Consider the following 26,381-nt stretch of genomic DNA (forward strand, 5'->3'; position numbering starts at 1 on the left):
AATTTAAAAAAAACTATAAATTGTCACATATTTTGTCATCCTCCAAGTTTTGTATTCTTATCAAAGATCCCTGTATATTATTGGTAATTTTTTAATGAAAGTACCTGTTTTATGAAACCATTCATATGTCTATGTTAGTGATTTGCTGGTAAAAGGGTTACATTATTTAATTATTTTCTATGATGATTTTTATCTGAAGATTTCTTCTTAGTTATAATTGTTTGAAAAATTATATTTCTTTCCTGATTCATTCAGTATAAATGATAAAATCTATACATAAGATCAATATAAATAATGAAACACTTTGCAGTTCATGAGATGATTGATCACATGTGCTGTAACGTGTTTCATATAATGTACTCATCTCATGTACTGTAATGTGTGTCATGTACTGTACTCATCTCATGTACTGTAAAGTGTTTCATGTACTGTACTCATCTCATGTACTGTAATGTGTTTCATGTACTGTACTCATCTCATATACTGTAATGTGTTTCATGTACTGTACTCATCTCATATGCTGTAAAGTGTTTCATGTACTGGACTGATCTCATGTATTGTAAATTCTCATATAATGTACTGATCTCATATACTGTAAATTGTCTCATATACTGTAAATTGTCTCATATACTGTACTAATCTCATGTACTGTAAAATGTTGCATGTACTGTACTGATCTCATGTATTGTAAAGTGCTTCATTTGAGTACTTTTATACAATGCTTGGCAGGATATTTGATTCTTAAAATTATTTGAAGAATGCATAATTAACATGTACCATATATCCTTTGTTATAGTTCTAGTCCAACTGTAAACAAAATCAACCCTGGTCTGCTGTCACATGATGCACTAGCAGATAAGGGCACATGCTGACTGATTACTCCTAACAACCTGCATTGACCCAGATCTTCCAGCACATAATGTGCCAGTAGATCTTGGTCCATGTAGTTTTCAGTTGCACAGGAAACATAATCAGGTATATATGGTATATGTTGAATAGCGTAGATTTCATCCTATCAGTCATACAATGTACACAGAATTCTTCTAAATTAAGTGAGACATAGAATATTGCATTTGTGTCCCAACTATATAAAGTGTTGCTGATGTCCATCGAGCCTGTCTATTTATGTCACATCATAGCACACGGGTTTCATTTGTGCTCAGTTACTTTTGGATTCATGGATTCAAACCTAATTTAGTATGAGGCTTGAGTTTACTCAGGAGATTCTTATCCAGTCTGAATCCTACCATTTTCCGTTGAAACTTGCCAAAGTCATAATACTTGTTTGTCATGGAACTTATAAAAATATTTCATTTCATTATTTTTTAAAGTCTTCGTGCATTCAGGGCAGATAAGAAACTTTACATTGAAAAGAGCTAGGACAGTTATTTTTTCACCAGTTTTAGCAGATTTTAACAGAGTTATCACCCCTATTTGACTTACAACTTTCCCCATCAATTGCACTCAGATTTAATTTTCTCTCAGTAATGTTGGAGGACACTGTACCCTTCATGTGCATCATATTGGTTTGGGATTCTGTGTCATATTGACACAAGCTAAAGGGGGATGGGGTTCACTCATAGCTAAATCATGACAAAAAGCATATATTTGTTTAGGTTACCTTCCTTGTAACACAGTATAGAGATAATTTTTTATCAGTGTTAGCATCAGTCCATCCGTATACTAATTATGTTAAACTGGCCACTAGTTACGTTCCAGAATCCATTGGTGGAATCTTTGTACACAATCATTTTCAGTAATGGCCATTTTTGATTTTGAATACAGTCTCTAAAAGTGGTCATTATATCAGAAAATAATTGAAGGTTTGTAAAATGTATTATTACTCTAGAATTATAATTATGGTATCTGGTACATATACAAGAAATGTTGGCATAAGCATATCTGGGTTGTACTATGGTTGACTGTTTGAATGTCTAAATCAGGTTTATGGTTTACATTATTTTAATGTTGTATGATTCTAATAAAATTGACATGCTTGTTAATATTCCTAATCAACATTGTTTTATACAGGAAGTGTCTTCAGTGTATGGAATAATAGCTGCCATTCTTCACATTGGCAATATCGAGTTTAAAGAGAAGCAGTCGGAAGTGTATGCGGGGGATGCCTGCAAGGTCGCTGATACGGCCCTTGTGGATGTTTGTACGTCTTATTTTCCAGTCATTTTTAAAACAATGCTTTGGTCAGCTATGTCTTATTGTCCATTTATTTTTAAAACATTGCCTTGGTCAGTTATTCATATTGTCCAGTCATTTTTAAAACATTGCTTTGGTCAGTTATTCTTATTGTCCAATCATTATTAAAACATTGCTTTGGTCAATTATTCTTATTTTCCGTTATTCTTATTGTCGAATCATTTTTAAAACATCGCTTTGGTCAGTTGTGTCTTATTGTCCAATCATTTTTAAAACATCACTTTGGTCAATTATTCTTATTTTCCAATCATTATTAAAACATCGCTTTGGTCAGTTATTCTTATTGTCCACCGCTCTGGTGGCCTAGTGGTTAGAGCGTCTGCCTCGGAGGTCGTCAGTTTGATCCTCGGCCGAGTCATACCAGAGACTTACAGAAATGGTACAGACAGCTGCCTCGCTTGGTGTTCAGCATTATGAGGTTATTGTTATGACTGGTCAGCCTGGTGTCAGGATAATGTGAATGGGTGGGACACCATATTACATGTCTGCAGCATGATGCCCCATTGCTTGACATCACTATAAGCTGCCATGTTGCAGATATTGTAGCGATATGACTGAAAAATTGTTAAAGCTACGTTATAAATCAAAGTCACATAACACACACATTTTATTGTCCAACTATTTTTAAAACATCACTTTGGTCAGTTATGTCTTATTGTCCAATCATTTTTAAAACCTCGCTTTGGTCAATTGTGTCTTATTGTCAAATCATTTTTAAAACATCGCTTTGGTCAATAATGTCTTATTGTCCAATCATTTTTAAAACATCGCTTTGGTCAGTTATTCTTATTGTCCAATCATTTTTAAAACATCGCTTTGGTCAGTTGTGTCTGGTTTTACATATTTGCTTTTGAAATATGTCATGATAATTAAGTAAATATATGGGGGGATGGTCTGCCCCACATGACATTGGGCATAAAGTGCAGCACTAGTTCATACATTTGTCATATTTTTGCATTTAGGTCACTTAGTCTGTGTGAAGAGCCATCTGTTTTTTATGAATATAGTTCTCTGTTGCTTTTTTTTAAATTTTCCTTTTAAGTCTCCTTTTTCCAGGTAATTATAAGCATTACTTCATTCATGCAATAATTTTTGTGTTCAAATGATGATAGAACTTGGTTTGATTAAAGCAGATATTTGCTTAAGCACTTGAGAAAAACTTTGAACCAGGATCAAGTACTTCACTGTGGCACTATTAAATGTTTGAAGGTAGTTAACCATGTTTGAACTGTATAATAATGGTAATAATATAAAACAAATGACAAATATGCCTTTACCTTGATTGAATGTACCAAGTAAGTTGTTGATAATCTCTTTGACATTTGTAACAACTCAGTACACAGTCCAATGTTTGGGACATTGAATTTTATTGGATCTTGGGCTATTATATTTTTCTTAACACATTATCAGGGAAGATCATATTAAACCCATATTCTGTTACCAAATTCTCTCAAAATGCTGAAGTGGGTGGGTCATTTATATAAGTTTGTAGTTGCATTACCTTTCAGGTAGACATATGCAAGGGCATGGGCTTCCCTGGCTTCTGCCCCTGAGGTTCCTGGGATTCTGGGAAGGGGGTTAAAGGATAAATAAACCAATAGTTTAATTACAAGGACATTTTGACCAGACTTTATGCAATCTTAGTAGAAAGACACACAATATATGTAGTGCATATTTTGCATTTGATCCCCCAGAGTCACTGTCTGGGATCAGGTTGAGTAAGAAATGGGGTGTTTGAGATATACAATAAAAAGTCACTGCCTGGGATCAGGGTAGTTGAGATAATGAGATTTTTAATGGGGAAACATAGATGTAGCTCATTTTCAGTTCTACGTATCATATAATCGAAGAGCTTATGGTATATTGTGTTCCTTTTGTAATATGCATCCATGTTTGTATGCACAAGTCTTTTTATCATTACTCCTCAACTACGTGGATTATTGCCATGAAACTTTAAACACACAGGTACACACACACAAACACATGGTCTGGTTGATCCTAAATGAAAATGATGCAGCATGGGAATGTAATAATGCTGCCACTTTAAAAACCTTACGGCCTCTCATCCTGAATGGAATGTCACTGACATGGGGTATTCACAAAACAGTTTTCAGTGATGTCTGGTTCGATCCTGAATAAAATGGTGCTGTTCAGATCTCCATTATTGCTACCACATAGGCCATCTTGAATGTCTTATCAACATGGACTTTTCACTAGAAGACTATGACACCTGGTTGGTCTTAAATGAAAATGGTGCTGATCTGACATAATAAATATGTCATCTATCTTGAAAATTTTACTCCTTCTGGAATAGAAAGTCATAACAGCTTTACAGAATGTGCATTATGGCAACTAGTTGGCACAAAATAATAATGATGCCAGTCTGATATTCAATATGGCCAACATGGCACCATCTTGAAAATCATGTGATAACTAAGTCTCAATACCTGATTTGGTCTAAATTAAGTTGGTTCTAATCTGACTATGATATATCAGCCATTTGTCGTACATGAAAATGGTGCTGTTTTGATACCCATCACTGCCACCATGGTGGCCATCTTGGAAATCTTCAGGAAACTCATAGCTTGTTTTGCTTGCTCAGTATGAAAGTTGAGAGATTGGTATTGCATTAACTTTGAATACCTCTTTGTTTTACCATTTATGTTTTTAATATTATAAGAAAAATTGTATAAGTACAGCTATAATAATTACATTTGATTATTTTTTTCAGCCTGTGATCTCTTAGGTCTAGAAACTAAAGACATTGTTGAGGTACTCACCACAACAGGGATGGTGGCACGGGGTGAGATCATCATACGTGAAAACTCTGTCCCTGAAGCAATTGATGCCCGAGATGCAATGGCCAAAGCTTTGTATGGCCGTCTGTTCAGTTGGATTGTGAATCGGATCAATGTACTATTCAAACCAGAGCAAGCTAAGGATGGTTCCAAGTAAGTTCCTTTCATTTGCGTTGGACAGCAGTAAGGATTGTTTCAGAAAATTCATTTGATTTGCATTGGACAGCATTAGATATGGTTGCAAGAAAGTTCTTTTCATTGCATTTGACAGTATTTGTTTCACTTCTACTGCTTTTTGTGGTTAGCTTTTACATTCTATGTTAAAATCATATGATAAAAGTTTGTTTAACAAACTATACGGGCAAGTCAAATAAGTGGCATGAGATGCGACTTTTGTAGAGGCGTCCAAAGACGGTTGTATGAGGTAATGGGTTAACAAACTATACGGGCAAGTCAAATAAGTGGCATGAGATGCATTATTCCATTTATTTTATATCATGAACTTGAAAATTTCATGATTTTATATCATGGTTTGTTCATGAATAAAACCCTGAAATATAAAGGAAAAATGAAAATTATGAATGCTAAATCACACATTTCAATTGTGATCATAGAAAGTCATAGAAAGCTGATGATGAAATTTCCAGTCCAATTCATGATCAGAATAAGCAATGGACATCAGACTGGGCAATGGGCATCAGACTGGGCAATGGATATCAGACTGGGCAATGGATATTGGACTGGGCAAAGGATATTGGACTGGGCAATGTATACCAGACTGGGCAAATTGGCATTAGGATCTTTATATTTTTTCATGGTATTTCATGCTGTTGCCCTTGACCAAACCATGAAAAGCCATGTCTTGAACTGTAATGAAAAAAACTTGACCTTTCGGTTTATGAAAGCATCAGATACATTGAAGTAGAACATGATCTAACAAAAGCGATGCATTGTAATGGAGCCAAATTATTCAGACTGGTTCAAAAATTATTTAAAGGAAAGAATACAGAATAGGCTTACTTTCAGTATCTGTATTTCTAACAGATGTGATAGCCTAGTTTTACCTCATTATGCCTTGCTGCAAATGTTAGTTGCTTTATATGCTCACATTTATATATTAAGTCCGATTGCATAACGCACTGGCAAATCTGGGGTTACGCATCAATCAGTAAAGCAAACAACATAGATCCTGATCTGCTATTGCATTATTTGGTGAAAGATCAGGGTCCATGTTATATGTAGTCTATGTTATTTGTAGTCTATGTTATATGTAGTCTATGTTATTTGTAGTCTATGTTCTTCTTAGTTGGACTTGACTTATAAACCAGTATAAATGGTAAGAGAAACAGTAAGGTTGTCCTCCATCCAAGAAATTTGGACACAAAAATATTCTCATCTAAGAGTTTCATTAAAAGGCGACTGACCATGACTTTCAAGGAGAAAAATATACAGTTTTAAATAAAAAAGACTTGCAGATTATTAGATGCATGAGTGTTCCTTTCTGAAAGGTTATTTAGATCATGTGACCGTCATCCAAAGCTTTTAATTTGTATTAACGATACCTAACAAGGCATGATTAAAACTTATTGAATACTTATGATGTATAAGACTATGGCAGTTTTGACTAAGATGATGAGTTATATGCAAGACTGACAGTTATGTGGAAGACTATGACAGTTATGTGCAAGACTGTGACAGTTATGTGCAAGACTGACAGTTATGTGCAAGACTATGACAGTTATGTGCAAGACTGTGACAGTTATGTCCAAGACTATTACAGTTATGTCCAAGACTGACAGTTATGTGCAAGACTGTGACAGTTATGTCCAAGACTGTGACAATTATGTGCAAGACTCTGACAGTTATGTCCAAGACTATGACAGTTATGTCCAAGACTATGACAGTTATGTGCAAGACTGTGACAGTTATGTCCATGACCATGACAGTTATATGTAAGGCTATGACAGTTATGTGCAAGACTATGACAGTTATATGTAAGACTAACAGTTATGTGCAAGACTGTGACAGTTATGTCCAAGACTATGACAGTTATGTCCAAGACTGAAAGTTATGTGCAAGACTGTGACAGTTATGTCCAAGACTATGACAGCTATATGTAAGGCTATGACAGTTATGTGCAAGACTATGACAGTTATGTGCAAGACTATGACAGTTAAGTGCAAGACTATGACAGTTATGTCCAAGACTATGACAGTTATGTGCAAGACTGTGACAGTTCTGTGCAAGACTGACAGTTATGTGCAAGACTATGACAGTTATGTGCAAGACGGTGACATTTATGTGCAAGACTATGACAGTTATGTGCAAGACTGACAGTTATGTGCAAGACTATGACAGTTATGTGCAAGACTATGACAGTTATGTGCAAGACTATGACAGTTATGTGCAAGACTGTGACAGTTATGTCCAAGACTATGACAGTTATGTCTAAGACTGACAGTTATGTGCAAGACTGTGACAGTTATGTCCAAGACTGTGACAATTATGTGCAAGACTGTGACAGTTATGTCCAAGACTATGACAGTTATGTGCAAGACTATGACAGTTATGTCCAAGACTATGACAGTTATGTGCAAGACTGTGACAGTTATGTCCAAGACTGACAGTTATGTGCAAGACTATGACAGTTCTGTGCAAGACTGTGACAGTTATGTGCAAGACTATGACAGTTATGTGCAAGACTATGACAGTTATGTGCAAGACTAACAGTTATGTGCAAGACTGTGACAGTTATGTGCAAGACTATGACAGTTATGTGCAAGACTATGACAGTTATGTCCAAGACTGACATTTATGTGCAAGACTGTGATAGTTATGTGCAAGACTGTGTCAGTTATGTGCAAGACTATGACAGTTATGTGCAAGACTGACAGTTATATGCAAGACTATGACAGTTATGTGCAAGACTGACAGTTATGTGCAAGACTATAACAGTTATGTGCAAGACTGTGACAGTTATGTGCAAGACTGACAGTTATGTGCAAGACTGACATTTATCTGCAAGACTATGACAGTTATGTGCAAGACTGTGTAAGTTATGTGCAAGACTATGACAGTTATGTGCAAGACTGACAGTTATGTGCAAGACTATGACAGTTATGTGCAAGACTGACAGTTATGTGGAAGACTATGACAGTTATGTGCAAGACTGTGACAGTTATGTGCAAGACTGAGATTAGATATTCAGGTCGTATAAAAGAATGTTTCTGTTGTACCAAACACTGTTGTAATTTTTTAGACTGTTTTGTAGATGGTATGAAACGGTGTTGTAATCACAATAGTGTAATTAATGTTTCCTTCTCTGCTAGAGATGACTTTATCATAGTTGGACTGCTGGACATCTTTGGATTTGAGAATTTTCCCCAGAACTCTTTTGAGCAGCTTTGCATCAACATTGCCAATGAACAGATTCAGTACTACTTCAACCAGCACATCTTTGCCTGGGAACTGGTAATAAATCATGGACCTATTTAATATATAGACATTTTAGTGTTTTATAAAATTAAGTGTGAAATATAGAAAATTATTGGCAAATATTTAACACATTTGTTTCATTTCAGTATTGTCTGATATGAAAAATATATATTGATATATTTGAATGTAAATATGCAATGATTCCCATTATGCCATGGGCACTTGATTGAGAATGCTTATATGCAATGATTCCCATTATACCATGGATACTTGATTGAGTATGCTTATGTGCAGTGATTCCCATTATACCATGGATACTTGATTGTGTATGCTTATATGCAATGATTCCCATTATGCAGGGACACTTTGATTGTGTATGCTTATATGCAATGATTCCCATTATGCCATGGACACTTGATTGAGTATGCTTATATGCAGTGACTCCCAATATGCCATGAACACTTGATTGTGTATGCTTATATGCAGTGATTCCCATTATGTCATAGACACTTGATTGTGTATGCTTATATGCAGTGACTCCCAATATGCCATGAACACTTGATTGAGTATGCTTATATGCAGTGATTCCTATTATGCTGTGGACACATGATTGAGTATGCTTATGTGCAATGATTCCCATTATGCCATGGACACTTGATTGAGTATGCCTATGTGCAATGATTCCCATTATGCCTTGAACACTTGATTGAGTATGCTTATGTGCAATGATTCCCAATATGCCTTGGACACTTGATTGAGTATGCTTATGTGCAGTGACTCCCAATATGCCTTGGACACTTGATTGAGTATGCTTATACTTGCAGCATGAAAACAAAAACATTTTGTTAGCTAGAAGAAGTGTTGCTTTCTGAAGAAATTTAACTTAACACTTCATGTCTCTGAAGATTTCTTTCCTTTGTACTGCTTGACAATAATTTTAAAAACTGGTCCAGTTGCTGAATTGGACCTTGTGTTGAGAATGTGTAAACACAATAAATTGGAATTACCTTTTGGTGAGATTAACCTAATCAAATGAAATTAAACTTGCCCTTTTGTCATAATGGGTAAATATAATGAATTGGACTTGTATTGTGGCCAGAATAGATAAATACCATTAATTGGTCTTGCCTTGTGGTTTGAATAAGTAAATAAAAGTTGGATGCGCCTTCTGGTCAAAATGGGTAAATAAAATGAATGGTCTAGTGATGTAGTTAGAATGGGTAAATAAAATGAATTGAACTTGCACTGTGGTCAGAAGGAGTAAAATAGTTTTTAGAATGTCAGAAACATAATTCATGGCAACATAGTAAACCATCTCAAGCCTACCACTCTCTTTAACCACTAGTATTTTTTATGATCATCCAATAAATTTGATCGAAAGTGAGTTGAAGTTCTTCAGTTCAGAAGCAATTTTTGGTATATATAAAAAAGAATTTTTTCTCCTGCATAAATGCCAAATATATTTCATCTTGTGGCACAAAACATCTATTTTACCTAGTGGCACAAAAAATATATTTTACCTAGTGGCCTCATCACTCGTTGAACATTATGTTTTTTCATGTTTGTTTATTTAATTACACATTGAAATATGTATAGTATTATGTATAGTATTAAGAAAACAAAAGAAAATGTCCTCTGTGTAATTCTTATTATTATAGGGGCCCCAAGTGGCCACACACATACAACTTGTATTGAGTTCCATCTTGTATTTCCTGGTTATCATGGCCACACATACAACTTGTATTGAATTGTATCTTGTATTTCCTGGTTACCATGGCCACACATACAACTTTTATTGAATTGCAACTTGTATTTCCTGGTTACCATGGCCACACATACAACTTGTATTGAGTTCCATCTTGTATTTCCTGGTTATCATGGCCCCACATACAACTTGTATTGAATTGCATCTTGTATTTCCTGGTTATCATGGTCACACATGCAACTTGTATTGAATTCCATCTTGCATTTCCTGGTTATCATGGCCACATATACAACTTGTATTGAATTCCATCTTGTAATTCCTGGTTATCATGGCCACACATACAATTTGTATTGAATTCCATCTTGTATTTCCTGGTTATCATAACCACACATACAACTTGTATTGAGTTCCATCTTGTATTTCCTGGTTATCATGGCCCCACATACAACTTGTATTGAATTGCATCTTGTATTTCCTGGTTATCATGGCCACACATGCAACTTGTATTGAATTCCATCTTGCATTTCCTGGTTACCATGGCCACATATACAACTTGTATTGAATTCCATCTTGTAATTCCTGGTTATCATGGCCACACATACAACTTTTATTGAATTCCATCTTGCATTTCCTGGTTATCATGACCACACATACAACTTGTATTGAGTTCCATCTTGTATTTCCTGGTTATCATGGCCACACGTACAACTTGTATTGAATTGCATCTTGTAATTCCTGGTTATCATGGCCACACATACAATTTGTATTGAATTCCATCTTGTATTTCCTGGTTACCATGGCCACACATACAAGTTGTATTGAATTCCATCTTGTATTTCCTGGTTATCATGACCACACATACAACTTTTATTGAATTCCATCTTGTAATTTCTGGTTATCATGACCACACATACAACTTGTATTGAATTCCATCTTGTATTTTCTGGTTATCATGACCACACATACAACTTGTATTGAATTCCATCTTGTATTTTCTGGTTGACACGGCCACACATACAACTTGTATTGAATTCCATCTTGTAATTCCTGGTTATCATGGCCACACATACAACTTGTATTGAATTCCATCTTGCATTTCCTGGTTATCATGACCACACATACAACTTGTATTGAGTTCCATCTTGTATTTCCTGGTTATCATGACCACACATACAACTTGTATTGAATTGCATCTTGTAAGTTCTGGTTATTATATCCACACACATACAAATGCATATAAATAAATGTTTACAGTATCTGTGCCTGTTGTACCTTACAAGACTGGCAAAAATTTGGGTACTTGTTGTTGGCTCAAATGTTGAAATAAGGTTGTCTTCAAAGTAAAGAAGATTTGAAACCATATTGTGCCATAATTTAAAATAGTATTTCTTGATTTTTTTAAAAAAATTTAACAAAGGAATATTAGATAATCATGCAAGTAATGTTAGGAAAATATTTGTTTTTCTAAACACCCAGTCTGGGCTTTATAATCATTTTAAGTCCAGTTTTCTGTTAGGGTACAGTTGTTGGGCTTGTTTATTTTATTTTCTAATCCAATGGTAATTACTGCATTTGTTTTAACATTTGTTGTTGTGTCATTTCAGCAAGAATATAAGAATGAAGGAGTTGATGGAAGTAATGTGACATTTATAGACAATCGGAACTTGCTGGACATGTTCCTCATGAAACCGTTGGGACTTCTGGCATTGCTCGATGAGGAGAGTCACTTTCCTAAAGCCACAGACCAAACCCTTGTTGGTAAGTTGTATGACCAAACCCTTGTTGGTAAGTTGTATGACCAAATCCTTGTTGTATGACCAAACCCTTGTTGTATGTTGTATGACCAAACACTTGTTGGTAAGTTGTATGACCTAACCCTTGTTGGTAAGTTGTATGACCAAACCCTTGTTGGTAAGTTGTATGACCAAACCCTTGTTGGTAAGTTGTATGACCAAACCCTTGTAAGTTGTATGACCAAACCCATCCTGCTATGTTATATGACCAAAGTCTTGTTGGTAAGTTGTATGACCAAACCCTTGTTGTAAGTTGTATGACCAAACCCCTCCCGCTAGGTTATATGACCAAAGTCTTACTGGTAAGTTGCATGACCAAACTCTAGTTTTAAGTTGTGACCAAACCCTTGTTGGTAAGTTGTATGACCAAACACCTGTTGGTAAGTTTTATGACCAAACCTTTGTTGTAAGTTGTATGACCAAACGCTTGTTTTAAGTTGTACAATCAAACCCTTCCTGGTAGGTTAATATCACCAAAGTCTTGTTGGTAAGTTTTAAGACAAAACCCTTGTTGTAAGTTGTATGATGAAATCCTTGTTGGTAAGTTGTATGACCGAATCCTTGTTGGTAAGTTGTATAACCAAACCCTTTTTGTAAGTTGTATCACCAAACCCTTGTGGTAAATTGTATAACCAAACCCTTGTTGCAAATTGTATGTCCAAACCCTTCCTGGTAGGTTATATGACCAAACCCTTGTTTTTAAAGTGTATGATGAAACCCTTCCTGGTAGGTTATATGACCAAACTCTTGTTGGTAAGTTGTATAACCAAATCCTTGTTGTAAGTTTTATGACCAAACCCTAGTTGGTAAGTTGTATGACCAAACCCTTGTTGTAAGTTGTATGTCCAAACCCTTGTTGGTAACTTGTATGACCAAACCCTTCTTGGTAAGTTGTATGACCAAATCCTTCTTGGTAAATTATATAACCAAACCTTTCTTGGTAAGTTGTATAACCAAACCCTTATTGGTAAGTTATATGACCAAACTGGGGCCCCAAGTGGCTAAGTGGTCTAAAGTGCTCTCCGTTATGGATCACTGCCATCTCACCTCTGTACGCGTGGGTTCGAGTCAAGGATTCGGCCAACATGGGCATGTGAGAAAGCTTGCCAGTAGCTTCTCATGGGTCGGTGGTTCTTCCCGGATTTATCCTGGGTTCTTCCTCAACCATTAATACTGGCCGGCATGCATAGCCTATCATGTGCTGAAAAATGGCAATAAACCCCACAACAACAACATATGACCAAACCCGAGTTGGTAAGTTGTGACCAAACCCTTGTTGGTAAGTTGTACGACCAAACCCTTCTTGATAAATTATATAACCAAACCCTTCTTAGTAAGTTGTATGATCAAACCCTTCCTGGTAGGTTATATGACCAAACCCTTGTTGCTAAGTTGTACAACCAAACACTTGGTAAGTTATATAACCAAACCCCTCTTGGTAAGTTGTATGATCAAACCCTTCCTGGTAGGTTATATGACCAAACTCGTGTTGGTAGGTTGTATGATGAAACCCATCCTGGTAGGTTATATGACCAAACTCATGTTGGTAGGTTCTATGACCAAACCCTTGTTGGTAAGTTGTATGACTAAACCTTTGTTTGTAAATTATATAAACAAACCCTTCTTGGTATGTTTTATGACCAAACCCTTGTGGGTATTTTGTGACCAAACCCTTGTTGGTAAATTGTGACCAAACCCTTGCAGGTAAGTTGTGACCAACCATTTATTGGTAAGTTGTGACCAAACCCTTCTTGGTAAATTATATAACCATCCCCTTCTTGGTAAGTTGTATGACCAAACCCTTGTTGGTAAGTTGTGACCAAATGCTTGTTGGTAAGCTGTGACCAAACCTTTGTTGATAAGTTGTGATAAAACCCTTGTTGGTAAGTTGTGACCAAGCCCTTGTCGGTAAATTATATAAACAAACCTGTGTTGGTAAGTAGTGACCAAACCCTTGTTGGTAACTTGTATGACCAAACCCTTGTTTGTAACTTGTATGAACAAACCGTTTTTGTAAGTTGCATGATCAAACCCTTCCTGGTAGGTTATATGATCAAACTCTTGTTGGTAAGTTGTATGACCTAACCCTTGTTGGTAAGGTGTATGACCAAACGCTTGTTGGTAAGTTGTATGACCAAACCATTGTTGTAATTTGTATGACCAAACCCTTCCTGGTAGGTTATATGACCAAACCCTTGTTGGTTAGTTGTATGACCAAACCATTGTTGTAAGTTGTATAATCAAACCCTTCCTGTTAGGTTATATGACCAAACTCGTGTTGGTAAGTTGTATGACCAAACCCTTGTTGTAAGCTGTATGACCAAATCCTTGTTGGTAAGTTGTACGAACACACATTTGTTGGTAAGTTGTATGATCAAACCCTTGTCGGTAAGTTGTATGACCAAACCCTTCCTGGTAGGTTATATGACCAAACTGTTCTTGGTAGGTTATATGACCAAACCCTTTTTGTAAGTTTTATGACCAAACTCTTCCTGGTAGGTTATATGACCGAACCCTTGTTGGTAAGTTGTATGACCAAACCCTTGTTGTAAGTTGTATGAACAAACCCTTGTTGTAAGTTGTGACCAAACCGTTGATGGTAAGTTGTATGACCAAACCCTTGTTGGTAAGTTGTATGATGAGACCCTTGTTGGTAAGTTGTATGACCAAACCCTTGTAAGTTGCATGACCAAACCCTTATAAGTTGTATGACCAAACCCTTCTTGATAAATTATATAACCAAACCCTTGGTAAGTTGTATGCCCAAACCCTTCCTGGTAGGTTATATGACCAAACCCTTGTTGCTAAGTTGTATGACCAAACCCTTCTTGTTAAATTAAATAACCAACCCCTTGTTGGTAAGTTGTATGACCAAACCCTTGTGGGTAAGTTGTGACCAAACCCTTGTTGGTAAATTGTGACCAAACCCTTGTAGGTAAGTTGTGACCAAATACTTGTTGGTAAATTGTGACCAAACCCTTCTTAGTAAATTATATAACCATCCCCTTCTTGGTAAGTTGTATGACCAAACCCTTGTTGGTAAGTTGTGAGCAAACCCTTGTTGATAAGTTGTGATAAAACCCATGTTGGTAAGTTGTGACTCAACCCTTGTAGGTAAGTTGTGTAGGTAAGTTGTGACCAAACCCTTGATGGTAAGTAGTGATTAAACCCTTTTTGGTAAGTAGTGAACAAACTCTTGTTGGTAAGTTGTATGACCAAACCCTTGTTGTAAGTTGTATGATGAAATCCTTCCTGGTAGGTTATATAACCAAACTCTTGTTGGTAAGTTGTATGACCAAACCCTTGTTGTAAGTTATATGATCAAACCCTTCCTGGTAGGTTATATGACCAAACCCTTGTTGTAAGTTGTATGACCAAACTCTTGTTGTAAGTTGTATGACCAAACCCTTGTTGGTAAGTTGTATGATCAACCCTTGTCGGTAAGTTGTATGACCAAACCTTATTGGTCAGTTGTATGACCAAATCCTTCCTGGTGGGTTATATGACCAAACTATTCTTGGTAAGTTGTATGAACAAACCCTTGTAAGTTGCATGACCAAACCCTTGTAAGTTGTATGACCAAACCCTTGTTGTAATTTTTATGACTAAACCCTTCTTGGTAGGTTATATGACCTAAGTATTTTTGGTAAGTTGTATGACCAAACCCTTTTTGGTAAGTTGTATGGCCAAATCCTTCCTGGTAAGTTGTCTGAACAAACTCTTGTTTATAAGTTGTATGACCAAACCCTTGTTGTAAGTTGTAAGACCAAACCCTTCCTGGTAAGTTGTATGTGGAAACCCATGTTGGTAAATTGTGACCAAACCCTTCCTGGTATATTATATGACCAAACTCTTGTTGGTAACTTGTATGATCAAACACTTGTTGGTAAGTTGTGACCAAATTTTGTCAGTAAGTTATATGAAGAAACCCTTATTGGTAAGTTATATGTCCAAACCCTTGTTGGTAAGTTATATGTCCATACCCTTGTTGGTAAGTTGTGACCAAACCCTTCTTGGTACTTTGTATGATGAATTCCTTCTTAGTAAATTATATAACCAACCCCTTCTTGGTAAGTTATATGAACAAACCCTTGTTGGTAAGTTGTGACTAAACCCTTTTTGGTAAGTTGTGACCAAACCCTTGTTGGTAAGTTGTGACTAAACCCTTGTTGGTAAATTGTGACCACACACTTGTTGGTAAGTTGTGACCAAACCCTTGTAGGTAAGTTGTGACCAAACCCTTGTAGGTAAGTTGTGACCAAACACTTGTTGGTAAGTTGTGACCACACATTTGTTGGTAAGTTGTGACCAAACACTTGTTGGTAAGTTGTGACCAAACACTTGTTGGTAAGTTGTGACCAAACCATTGTTGGCAAGTTGTGACCAATAACTTGGTGAGTGACATGGAAATTAATCATGGATTAAGATTGTAAAAACCAATAAACTTTATGAACTGGTACACCTTGTGTACAATCAAGTTTTGAGCAATAGTGTATGCAAGCATTTAATTTGTCATGGCTTTATCTATGGAGCATGTTACTCCCTGAAGTAAATATGCTGCTGAATGAATCTACCATTTTATATATAATGATTTTTATTTGCTGCTGAATGAATGTGCCATTATATTTATGGGGGTGCTCACCAGTTATTTTGTACTTTTTAGAGAGTGACGTAGATAAGGTGAAGTTGTTTGCATTTGTAACATGCACAATAGAGATAATGTTGGCATACCTCTATGTTACTTTTATGTAATGTGGTTGACGTTTCTTTGGATACTGTACTTGTGGAAATTGTACATGATCTAAGCACACGGTACAACAAAATGGATGCTCCCCTGTGCTTGACAAATTAACCAGAATTAATCAAAAGTGCAATAACTTTAGCAATTATTAAAATAAGGAAAACAAGCTTTTCTGAAGTAGACAATAGCATTTACTGAAAGTGCAATGAACCAATTACAAAATATCTGAAAAGTAAAAAAAGTTATCGGCTCTTTTTTCAACAATTTACCTCTGAAGTCCATGAAGTGAAAATGACCAGTTTTTTTTTATATATGAGCACATCTTAAGTGAGCCCAAGCTGTATATTCTAGAACCTAAATTACACCCATCAGTCATATATCAAAATAAAGGGAATTAAAAGTTCTTTTAACAGCACCTAAAATATACAAAGTCTTTATTATATAGCCAGTATAACCAGTGAAGAAATCATGGGAAATTCTTTTTCCTTAAAATTCTAACCTATGCAAAATACGAAACTGTAGAGCGCCACCATGGTGATTTTTATTTGCTGCTGAATGAATGTATCATTATATATAGTGATTTTTATTTGCTATAAAATACTTTTTATTAATGTTTCTAATGAAGGTTTCTTTTGTAGGATGGGTTGAATCATTTCTTGAAATCTTCTGTCATATGGTATTATTTTTGTTATTTGTTTTGGGTTCTTGTGATGAGAATGAGCAAAGTTTTGAGTAGAGTTGATAAGCTCACATTTTCAAATTTTAATATTCCGAATGTAATAAAATTCAGAATACCATTTGTTTTCCATGATAAGATAAGTGGGCCAGATTGATAAATTTATCAAAATGTTGGGGTGGGCTATGTTTCAGATAAAGATATTTTGTGTAAATATCTGACAAAATCTTCTATAAATATAGGTGGTTTTATCATTGGTTGAAAATATTCTGTTAAAATCATGTAAGCAATTTATTCATGTTTTATCTACAGACAAGTTTCATCAGAATATTAAGAGTGCATACTACACACGCCCCAAAGGGAACAACTTGGTATTTTGTATCGATCATTATGCCGGAGCTGTTGTTTATGATGCAGTGGGATTTCTTGAGAAAAATCGTGATCGTCTGCCTGTGGAGCTTGTAAATGTCCTGCGATCCTCGAGTAACAAAGTTGTCCAATCGCTTTTCCAGACCCCACTAACAAAAACAGGTGAGGTATTCTTTGAAGCCAGAATGAAGTTGTAATATAGTGCATTTAATTATTTTTCACTCTGATTTTCAAACATGGTGCACCTGTGAAAATGAATGTCAACTAAAAGAATTTAGATTCCATATATCAGTTCAGAATCCAGTCTCAAAATTTGTGATTCAACATCACTATCCAAAGTTTTAAATTATTTTGTATCATAATATTTCATACAATACAAACTGTTCAGAATCCAGTCTCAAAATTTGTATTTCAACATCACTATCCAAAGTTTTAAATTATTTTTTGTCAATTTTTCATGCAATACAAACATGTTAAGGTCTGCTCCATACAAGAACATATGGCATCTAGGTTAGGCTGTTTACAAAACAATGTATACCTGGGTATTCAAATTACAAAAGGGGTTCATATGAAAATGATACAGAATTCTAAATTATGTACAATGTATACCTGGGTATTCAAAAATTACAAAAGGGGTTCATATGAAAATGATACAGAATTCTAAATTATGTACAATGTATACCTGGGTATTCAAATTACAAAAGGAGTTCATATGAAATTGAAATATGAAATATGAAACAGAAATCTAAATTCTATACAATGTATACCTGGGTATTCAAATTACAAGAGGAGTTCATGTGAAAATGATACAGAATTCTAAATTCTAAACAATGTATACCTGGGTATTCCAATTACAAGAGGAGTTCATATGAAAATGATACAGAATTCTAAATTCTATACAATATATACCTGGGTATTCAAATTACAAAAGGAGTTCATATGATAATGAAACAGAAATCTAAATTCTGTACAATGTATACCTGGGTATTCAAATTAAAAAAGGGTTCATGTGAAAATGATACAGAATTCTAAATTGCATTATGGGGGCCTATTTGACAGTCCATGTGAATGCTGTTCTAAGACAGCACATAATGATGTTCTAAGACAGCCCTTAATAATGCAGCTCTAAGACAGTCCATAATAAAGCTGTTCTAAGACAGACCCTAATAATGCTGTTCTAAGACAGCACATAATAATGTTGTTCTGAGACAGCCCATAATAAAGCTGTTCTAAGACAGTCCTAATAATGCAGCTCTAAGACAGCCCCTATGAATGGTGTTTAGAGACTACCCCTAATAATGCAGCTCTATGACAGCCCCATAAGATGTCTATGAGAAAATGCATATAGTAAAATTAGCTTTTTTCAAAGGGAAATCACAGCCATATTTTTGTTTTGAAAGGTAGAACTTCATTCCTTTGCTGTCCTTTATATATAGGGTTTCATTTATAAAGAACCAGAATTCCATTCCTTGTGGTCCTGTTTTTATAGGGGTTGTTCATAGGAAACCAGAATTCCATTTCTTGCTGTCCTTTTTATATATAGGGCTCATGGAAAACCAGAATTCCAACCCTTGATATCCTTTATATCTAAGGTTTTAGTTCATGGAGAACCAGACTTACATCCTTTTTTATTCTTTACATATAGGGTTCATGGAAAATGAGAATTTCATTCATGAGTTCCTTTGTTATATAGATATATATATATATATATATAGAGTACACAAGAAACATGATAATACACTGGACACACTAGACAAAGACATGGTAATATCTTAGTCACACAGGAAACATGGAAATACACTGGACAATAGGCAAAGACACATGATAATACACTGGGCACACAAGAAACACAGTAATATACTGACAACACAAGAAACATGGTAATACACTGGGCACACAAGACACATGGTAATACATTGGGCATGCAGTACATATGGAGAATATCCTTACTGTTATATACTGGGCATGCAGTACATATGGAGAATATCCTTACTGTTATATACTGGGCATGCAGTACATATGGAGAATATCCTTACTGTTATATACTGGGCATGCAGTACATATGGAGAATATCCTTACTGTTATATACTGGGCATGCAGTACATATGGAGAATATCCTTACTATCATATACTGGGCATGCAGTACATATGGAGAATATCCTTACTGTCATATACTGGGCATGCAGTACATATTGAGAATATCCTTACTGTCATATACTGGGCATGCAGTACATATGGAGAATATCCTTACTGTTATATACTGGGCATGCAGTACATATGGAGAATATCCTTACTGTCATATACTGGGCATGCAGTACATATGGAGAATATCCTTACTGTCATATACTGGGCATGCAGTACATATGGAGAATATCCTTACTGTTATATACTGGTCATGCAGCACATATGGAGATTATCCTTACTGTTATATACTGGGAATCCAATACATATGGAGAATATCCTTACTGTCATATACTGGGCATGCAGTACATATGGAGAATATCCTTACTGTTGTATACTGGGCATGCAGTACATATGGAGAATATCCTTACTGTCATATACTGGGCATGCAGTACATATGGAGAATATCCTTACTGTCATATACTGGGCATGCAGTACATATGGAGAATATCCTTACTGTCATATACTGGGCATGCAGTACATATGGAGAATATCCTTACTGTCATATACTGGGCATGCAGTACATATGGAGAATATCCTTACTGTCATATACTGGGCATGCAGTACATATGGAGAATATCCTTACTGTTGTATACTGGGCATGCAGTACATATGGAGAATATCCTTACTGTTGTATACTGGGCATGCAGTACATATGGAGAATATCCTTACTGTCATATACTGGGCATGCAGTACATATGGAGAATATCCTTACTGTCATATACTGGGCATGCAGTACATATGGAGAATATCCTTACTGTCGTATACTGGGCATGCAGTACATATGGAGAATATCCTTACTGTCGTATACTGAGCATGCAGTACATATGGAGAATATCCTTACTGTTATATACTGGGCATGCAGCACATATGAAGATTATCCTTACTGTTATATACTGGGAATCCAATACATATGGAGAATATCCTTACTGTCATATACTGGGCATGCAGTACATATGGAGAATATCCTTACTGTTGTATACTGGGCATGCAGTACATATGGAGAATATCCTTACTGTCATATACTGGGCATGCAGTACATAGTGAGAATATCCTTACTGTTATATACCGGGCATGCAGTACATATGGAGAATATCCTTACTGTTATATACTGGGCATGCAGTACATATGGAGAATATCCTTACTGTCATATACTGGGCATGCAGTACATATGGAGAATATCCTTACTGTCATATACTGGGCATGCAGTACATATGGAGAATATCCTTACTGTCATATACTGGGCATGCAGTACATGTGGAGAATATCCTTACTGTCATATACTGGGCATGCAGTACATGTGGAGAATATCCTTACTGTCATATACTGGGCATGCAGTACATATGGAGAATATCCTTACTGTCATATACTGGGCATGCAGTACATATGGAGAATATCCTTACTGTCATATACTGGGCATGCAGTACATATGGAGAATATCCTTACTGTCATATACTGGGCATGCAGTACAAATGGAGAATATCCTTACTGTCATATACTGGGCATGCAGTACATATGGAGAATATCCTTACTGTCATATACTGGGCATGCAGTACATATGGAGAATATCCTTACTGTCATATACTGGGCATGCAGTGCATATGGAGAATATCCTTACTGTCATATACTGGGCATGCAGTACATATGGAGAATATCCTTACTGTCATATACTGGGCATGCAGTACATATGGAGAATATCCTTACTGTTATATACTGAGCATGCAGTACATATGGAGAATATCCTTACTGTTATATACTGGGCATGCAGTACATATGGAGAATATCCTTACTGTCATATACTGGGCATGCAGTACATATGGAGAATATCCTTACTGTCATATACTGGGCATGCAGTACATATGGAGAATATCCTTACTGTCATATACTGGGCATGCAGTACATATGGAGAATATCCTTACTGTTATATACTGGTCATGCAGCACATATAGAGATTATCCTTACTGTTATATACTGGGAATCCAATACATATGGAGAATATATACTTACTGTCATATACTGGGCATGCAGTACATATGGAGAATATCCTTACTGTTGTATACTGGGCATGCAGTACATATGGAGAATATCCTTCCTGTCATATACTGGGCATGCAGTACATATGGAGATTATCCTTACTGTTATATACTGGGCATGCAGTACATATGGAGAATATCCTTACTGTTGTATACTGGGCGTGCAGTACATATTGAGAATATCCTTACTGTTATATACTGGGCATGCAGTACATATGGAGAATATCCTTACTGTTATATACTGGGCATGCAGTACATATGGAGAATATCCTTACTGTCATATACTGGGCATGCAGTACATATTGAGAATATCCTTACTGTTGTATACTGGGCATGCAGTACATATTGAGAATATCCTTACTGTTATATACTCGGCATGCAGTACATATGGAGAATATCCTTACTGTTATATACTGGGCATGCAGTACATATGGAGAATATCCTTACTGTTATATACTGGGAATACAATACATATGGAGAATATCCTTACTGTTATATACTGGGCATGCAGTACATATGGAGAATATCCTTACTGTCATATACTGGGCATGCAGTACATATGGAGAATATCCTTACTGTCATATACTGGGCATGCAGTACATATGGAGAATATCCTTACTGTCATATACTGGGCATGCAGTACAAATGGAGAATATCCTTACTGTCATATACTGGGCATGCAGTACATATGGAGAATATCCTTACTGTTATATACTGGGCATGCAGTACATATGGAGAATATCCTTACTGTTATATACTGGGCATGCAGTACATATTGAGAATATCCTTACTGTTATATACTTGGAATACAATACATACTGGAGAATAAAGTAATTGTAAAGTAATACACTGAGCATGCAATCCACAGTAAAGAATGAACAATGGTGTAATAAACATGATACCTTGTTTATGTGCAAGAAATTGCATAAAGGGATACATTTAATCAACTCTCTTACTGAAAGATCACATTACAGTTAATACATACCTAACAATAGACATCACAGTTAATACATTATACCTAACAATTGACATATGTATGTAAATCTTTATAAAACCATGCCTTTTGGATGGCCTATCACACATGCACGTTGCCTTATGATGTTGATGGATTAAGGGAGGATGCACATCTACAGGAACAATAGGAATATCACAAGATACAATTATTAATTGGTCATGATCAATTTTGTTTCACAGTTGTTGAAAATTGGTATAGACTTATAAAGTCTATATACCATATCTATTAAAATCTAATAATTCTGAAACATCTGAGAACAAAAATCTTTGTTTTATTCTGTAGGAAATCTTGCAGAAGGATCATGGGCTTCCAATGCCACAGGTGGGCAGTCAGGCAAAGTTACCCCCCATGGTAGTACAGGTGGGATTAGCATCAAAAGCTTTGGTGCCAAAAATAATGCTGCATCTGGTATGGGTGGAAGTAAAGTAAGTCTTGCATTTACTAGTATACATGGAAAGTATATCATATATGCAGTATAAACAGTGATAAAATGACTAATTATTTTACTTACCTACATCACTATTATAGAAGAGTCATTGATTAACTTTTTTCACATGTATGCCATAACCACAGAACTTTGTAAGAAAACCATTAAGAAAAAGCAACTAATATCAATATATATATTGATAATGAAAATATTATATACTAATGCTAAGCTTCAGCATATGGATTTAATTGGAAATTTTTCACGATGCATGTCATAAAAGCTGAACTATGTATTTGCTTTGAATGCCTGTTTCATGTAATTTATCTAAAACTCAAACATTGAATATGATCTGCAAAAACTGAACATGATATGCAAATGCAGGACATTATTTGAAGACATTGGACATGATATGCAAATGCAGGACATGATCTTTTTGATCTGCAAACATTCAACATGATCTTCAAACATTGGACATGATATGCAAATGTGGGGCATGATCTGCAACCGTTGGACACAATATGCAAATGTGGGGCATGATCTGCAAACATTGGACATGATATGCAAATGTGGGGCATGATCTGCAAACATTGGACATGATATGCAAATGTAGGGCATGATCTGCAAACATTGGACATGATCTGCAAATATTGGATATGATATGCAAATGTAGGGCATGATCTGCAAACATTGGCCATGATATGCAAATGTGGGGCATGATCTGCAAACATTGGACATGATATGCAAATGTGAGGCATGATCTGCAAACATTGGACATGATATGCAAATGTGGGGCATGATCTGCAAACATTGGAAATAATATGCAAATGTGGGCATGATCTGCAAACATTGGACATGATATGCAAACATTGGGCATGATAATGCAGACATTGGACATAAGCTTGTTCTGCACAGTATTATAAATCCATCTGTTCAAAAAATTCCAAGTTTACAAATGACCTGTTCTGTAAGTAACTGGCATTTAACAGTAGAAACAACAATATCACAAGAATGTGGGTATATCTATGTATGTATCATTTTATGTTACTGCTTTATGTTTTGTTGGCAGTTTCTCAAGATTTGTGCAAACCATTTCTTAGAATAACATGGTCCTTCACTATAAAGTACGCTAAACTAACATGGTCTTTTCCTGTAAAATTCCTCCATAGCACAGTCTCCCCCTTTTGAATGTAATCCTTGACATCACACCCCAAATGTCAATTCTACCCAGTAGGCTTTGACACTACTGTAGATTTTCAACATTTGTAACAAATGATAGGTCTTTTTACATGTTCTTTGTGTTGAAAAAAAATGATTGGTCCATTTACATGATATTTGTATTGAAATAAATGATTGGTCCATTTACATGATATTTGTATTGAAATAAATGATTGGTCCATTTACATGATATTTGTATTGAAATAAATGATTGGTCCTTTTACATGAACATTACAGATATATGGTGCTCTCGTAAGTATATTTGTTGATAATGTTTTGACAGATTTTGGGTTTGTCTCCCTTTTCTCCACTAACTCTTCATTTACATACTAATCAATGGCTTGGCTTCTAACATCATTTTCTCAAACTCACTTTATGTTTGTCTCATCTGAAGCACTGATTTTTCAAGGCATTTCACATTAAAAATTCATAAACTGCACTTTTATTCTTTTGTTCTTATGCACTTTAGTTTCAGATCTACATCATTTTATAAATATTTAGCTTAAAGGATTTTAATCCATCCATGCCAATGGCATTGTGTCCATTCTTTATTATTTAATAAAGTTTGTATTACTAATAATAATAACACATGTTATGGTCTTACTAAAATTAGTAACAAATTGTAGATCCAATGGCTCTTTCAAGTCAGAACTTTTATATCAAAGGAGGGAACTTAAATATTGGTAGATGATTTTGCTGACAATTATCACACATCAGATGCTTGTGAGACAGCAAAACACTAACATCCTTTGTCTTCATAAAAGCACTGAATCACTATACTGTTGTTCCTATAATGGACTACACCCAACAGTCTTGTTTTCAGCTTTGAATGCTTCCTTCTAACACACTCCACTACACAGCTGACTACTCAGGAGATACACATTTACCTTACTCTCCTGTGATGTCAGCTTACCAATTTCTGCCAGGTACCATGGAAATAAATTATTGACCTTGATCAGAGTTATTTCCCTTGGCAATTATTCCACTGATAATGGTAGTACATAGACTGGAAAAAAAAGTATATTATTTATTTTTAACAGTGAAATCACTATAATGGTTGAGCAATTCTTCAAGTAATATTTCAGATGTCTGTAAAAATTCTCTTGTTACCAAAAGATAAGAACGGAAATGTAGAAAAATATATATATATATATATATATATATATATATATATATATATATATATATATATATCGAGAGTGAGAGAGAGAGCAGTATGTTTATATTATCGAAGAGGACCATGAACAGCAGTATATGTTGTTTTTTCTTTCTTCATGAGATTCCTAATTAATAAGTGAATGAATGAATAGTTTATTTTCCTTTCCAATTTGTATCATGAAATATAAATGTATTATAAATAATTTACAGGTACATTACATAGCTTAGGTAATAATTGCACTTAAAATAGATCATTTACCTATTAGGATGCAGTTATAAAAATCATAAAGAATTGCCCAGCTTATGATGAAGTAATTATTTCCTGTGTTCTGCGATCATATTCTTTTAATGTAGTAATTTCCTATGTTCTAAAATCATATATTTTTAATGTCGTAATTTCCTATGTTCTAAAATATTGTATTTTTGATGTAGTAATTTTCAGTGTTCTAAAATCTTGTTTTAGATATATCTTCATTTTCCTATGTTCTAAAATCATATGTTTTGAATGTGGTAATTTCGTATGTTCTAAAATCTTATATTTTTGATGTAGTAATTTCCTGTGTTGTAAAATCCTGTTTTTGATATAGTCTTCATTTCATGTGTTGTAAAATGTATTTTTAT

The 26,381-nt window shown here is 35.2% G+C and overlaps 1 protein-coding gene across 3 annotated transcripts in view; it reads left to right on the plus strand.

Annotated features, from left to right (window-relative positions):
* Positions 1-26,381, plus strand: part of LOC149789673 (myosin-IIIb-like) — a 235,291-nt gene that overhangs the window by 128,819 nt on the left and 80,091 nt on the right. For 2 of the 3 annotated variants that reach the window (XM_089971686.1, XM_089971688.1), the window contains exons 19-25: positions 2,032-2,161; positions 4,946-5,165; positions 8,342-8,483; positions 11,757-11,910; positions 17,675-17,893; positions 23,243-23,385; positions 24,840-24,854. In XM_089971686.1, coding sequence (XP_089827812.1) covers positions 2,032-2,161; positions 4,946-5,165; positions 8,342-8,483; positions 11,757-11,910; positions 17,675-17,893; positions 23,243-23,385; positions 24,840-24,854 — 1,023 coding nt within the window. The remainder of the gene's footprint in view (positions 1-2,031; positions 2,162-4,945; positions 5,166-8,341; positions 8,484-11,756; positions 11,911-17,674; positions 17,894-23,242; positions 23,386-24,839; positions 24,855-26,381) is intronic. The other variant, XM_089971687.1, reaches the window with a different exon arrangement.

The sequence above is a fragment of the Sinohyriopsis cumingii genome, chromosome 10 (assembly GCF_028554795.1).
Source record: "Sinohyriopsis cumingii isolate HCF-2022 chromosome 10, ASM2855479v2, whole genome shotgun sequence".
Classification (NCBI taxonomy): domain Eukaryota; kingdom Metazoa; phylum Mollusca; class Bivalvia; order Unionida; family Unionidae; genus Sinohyriopsis; species Sinohyriopsis cumingii.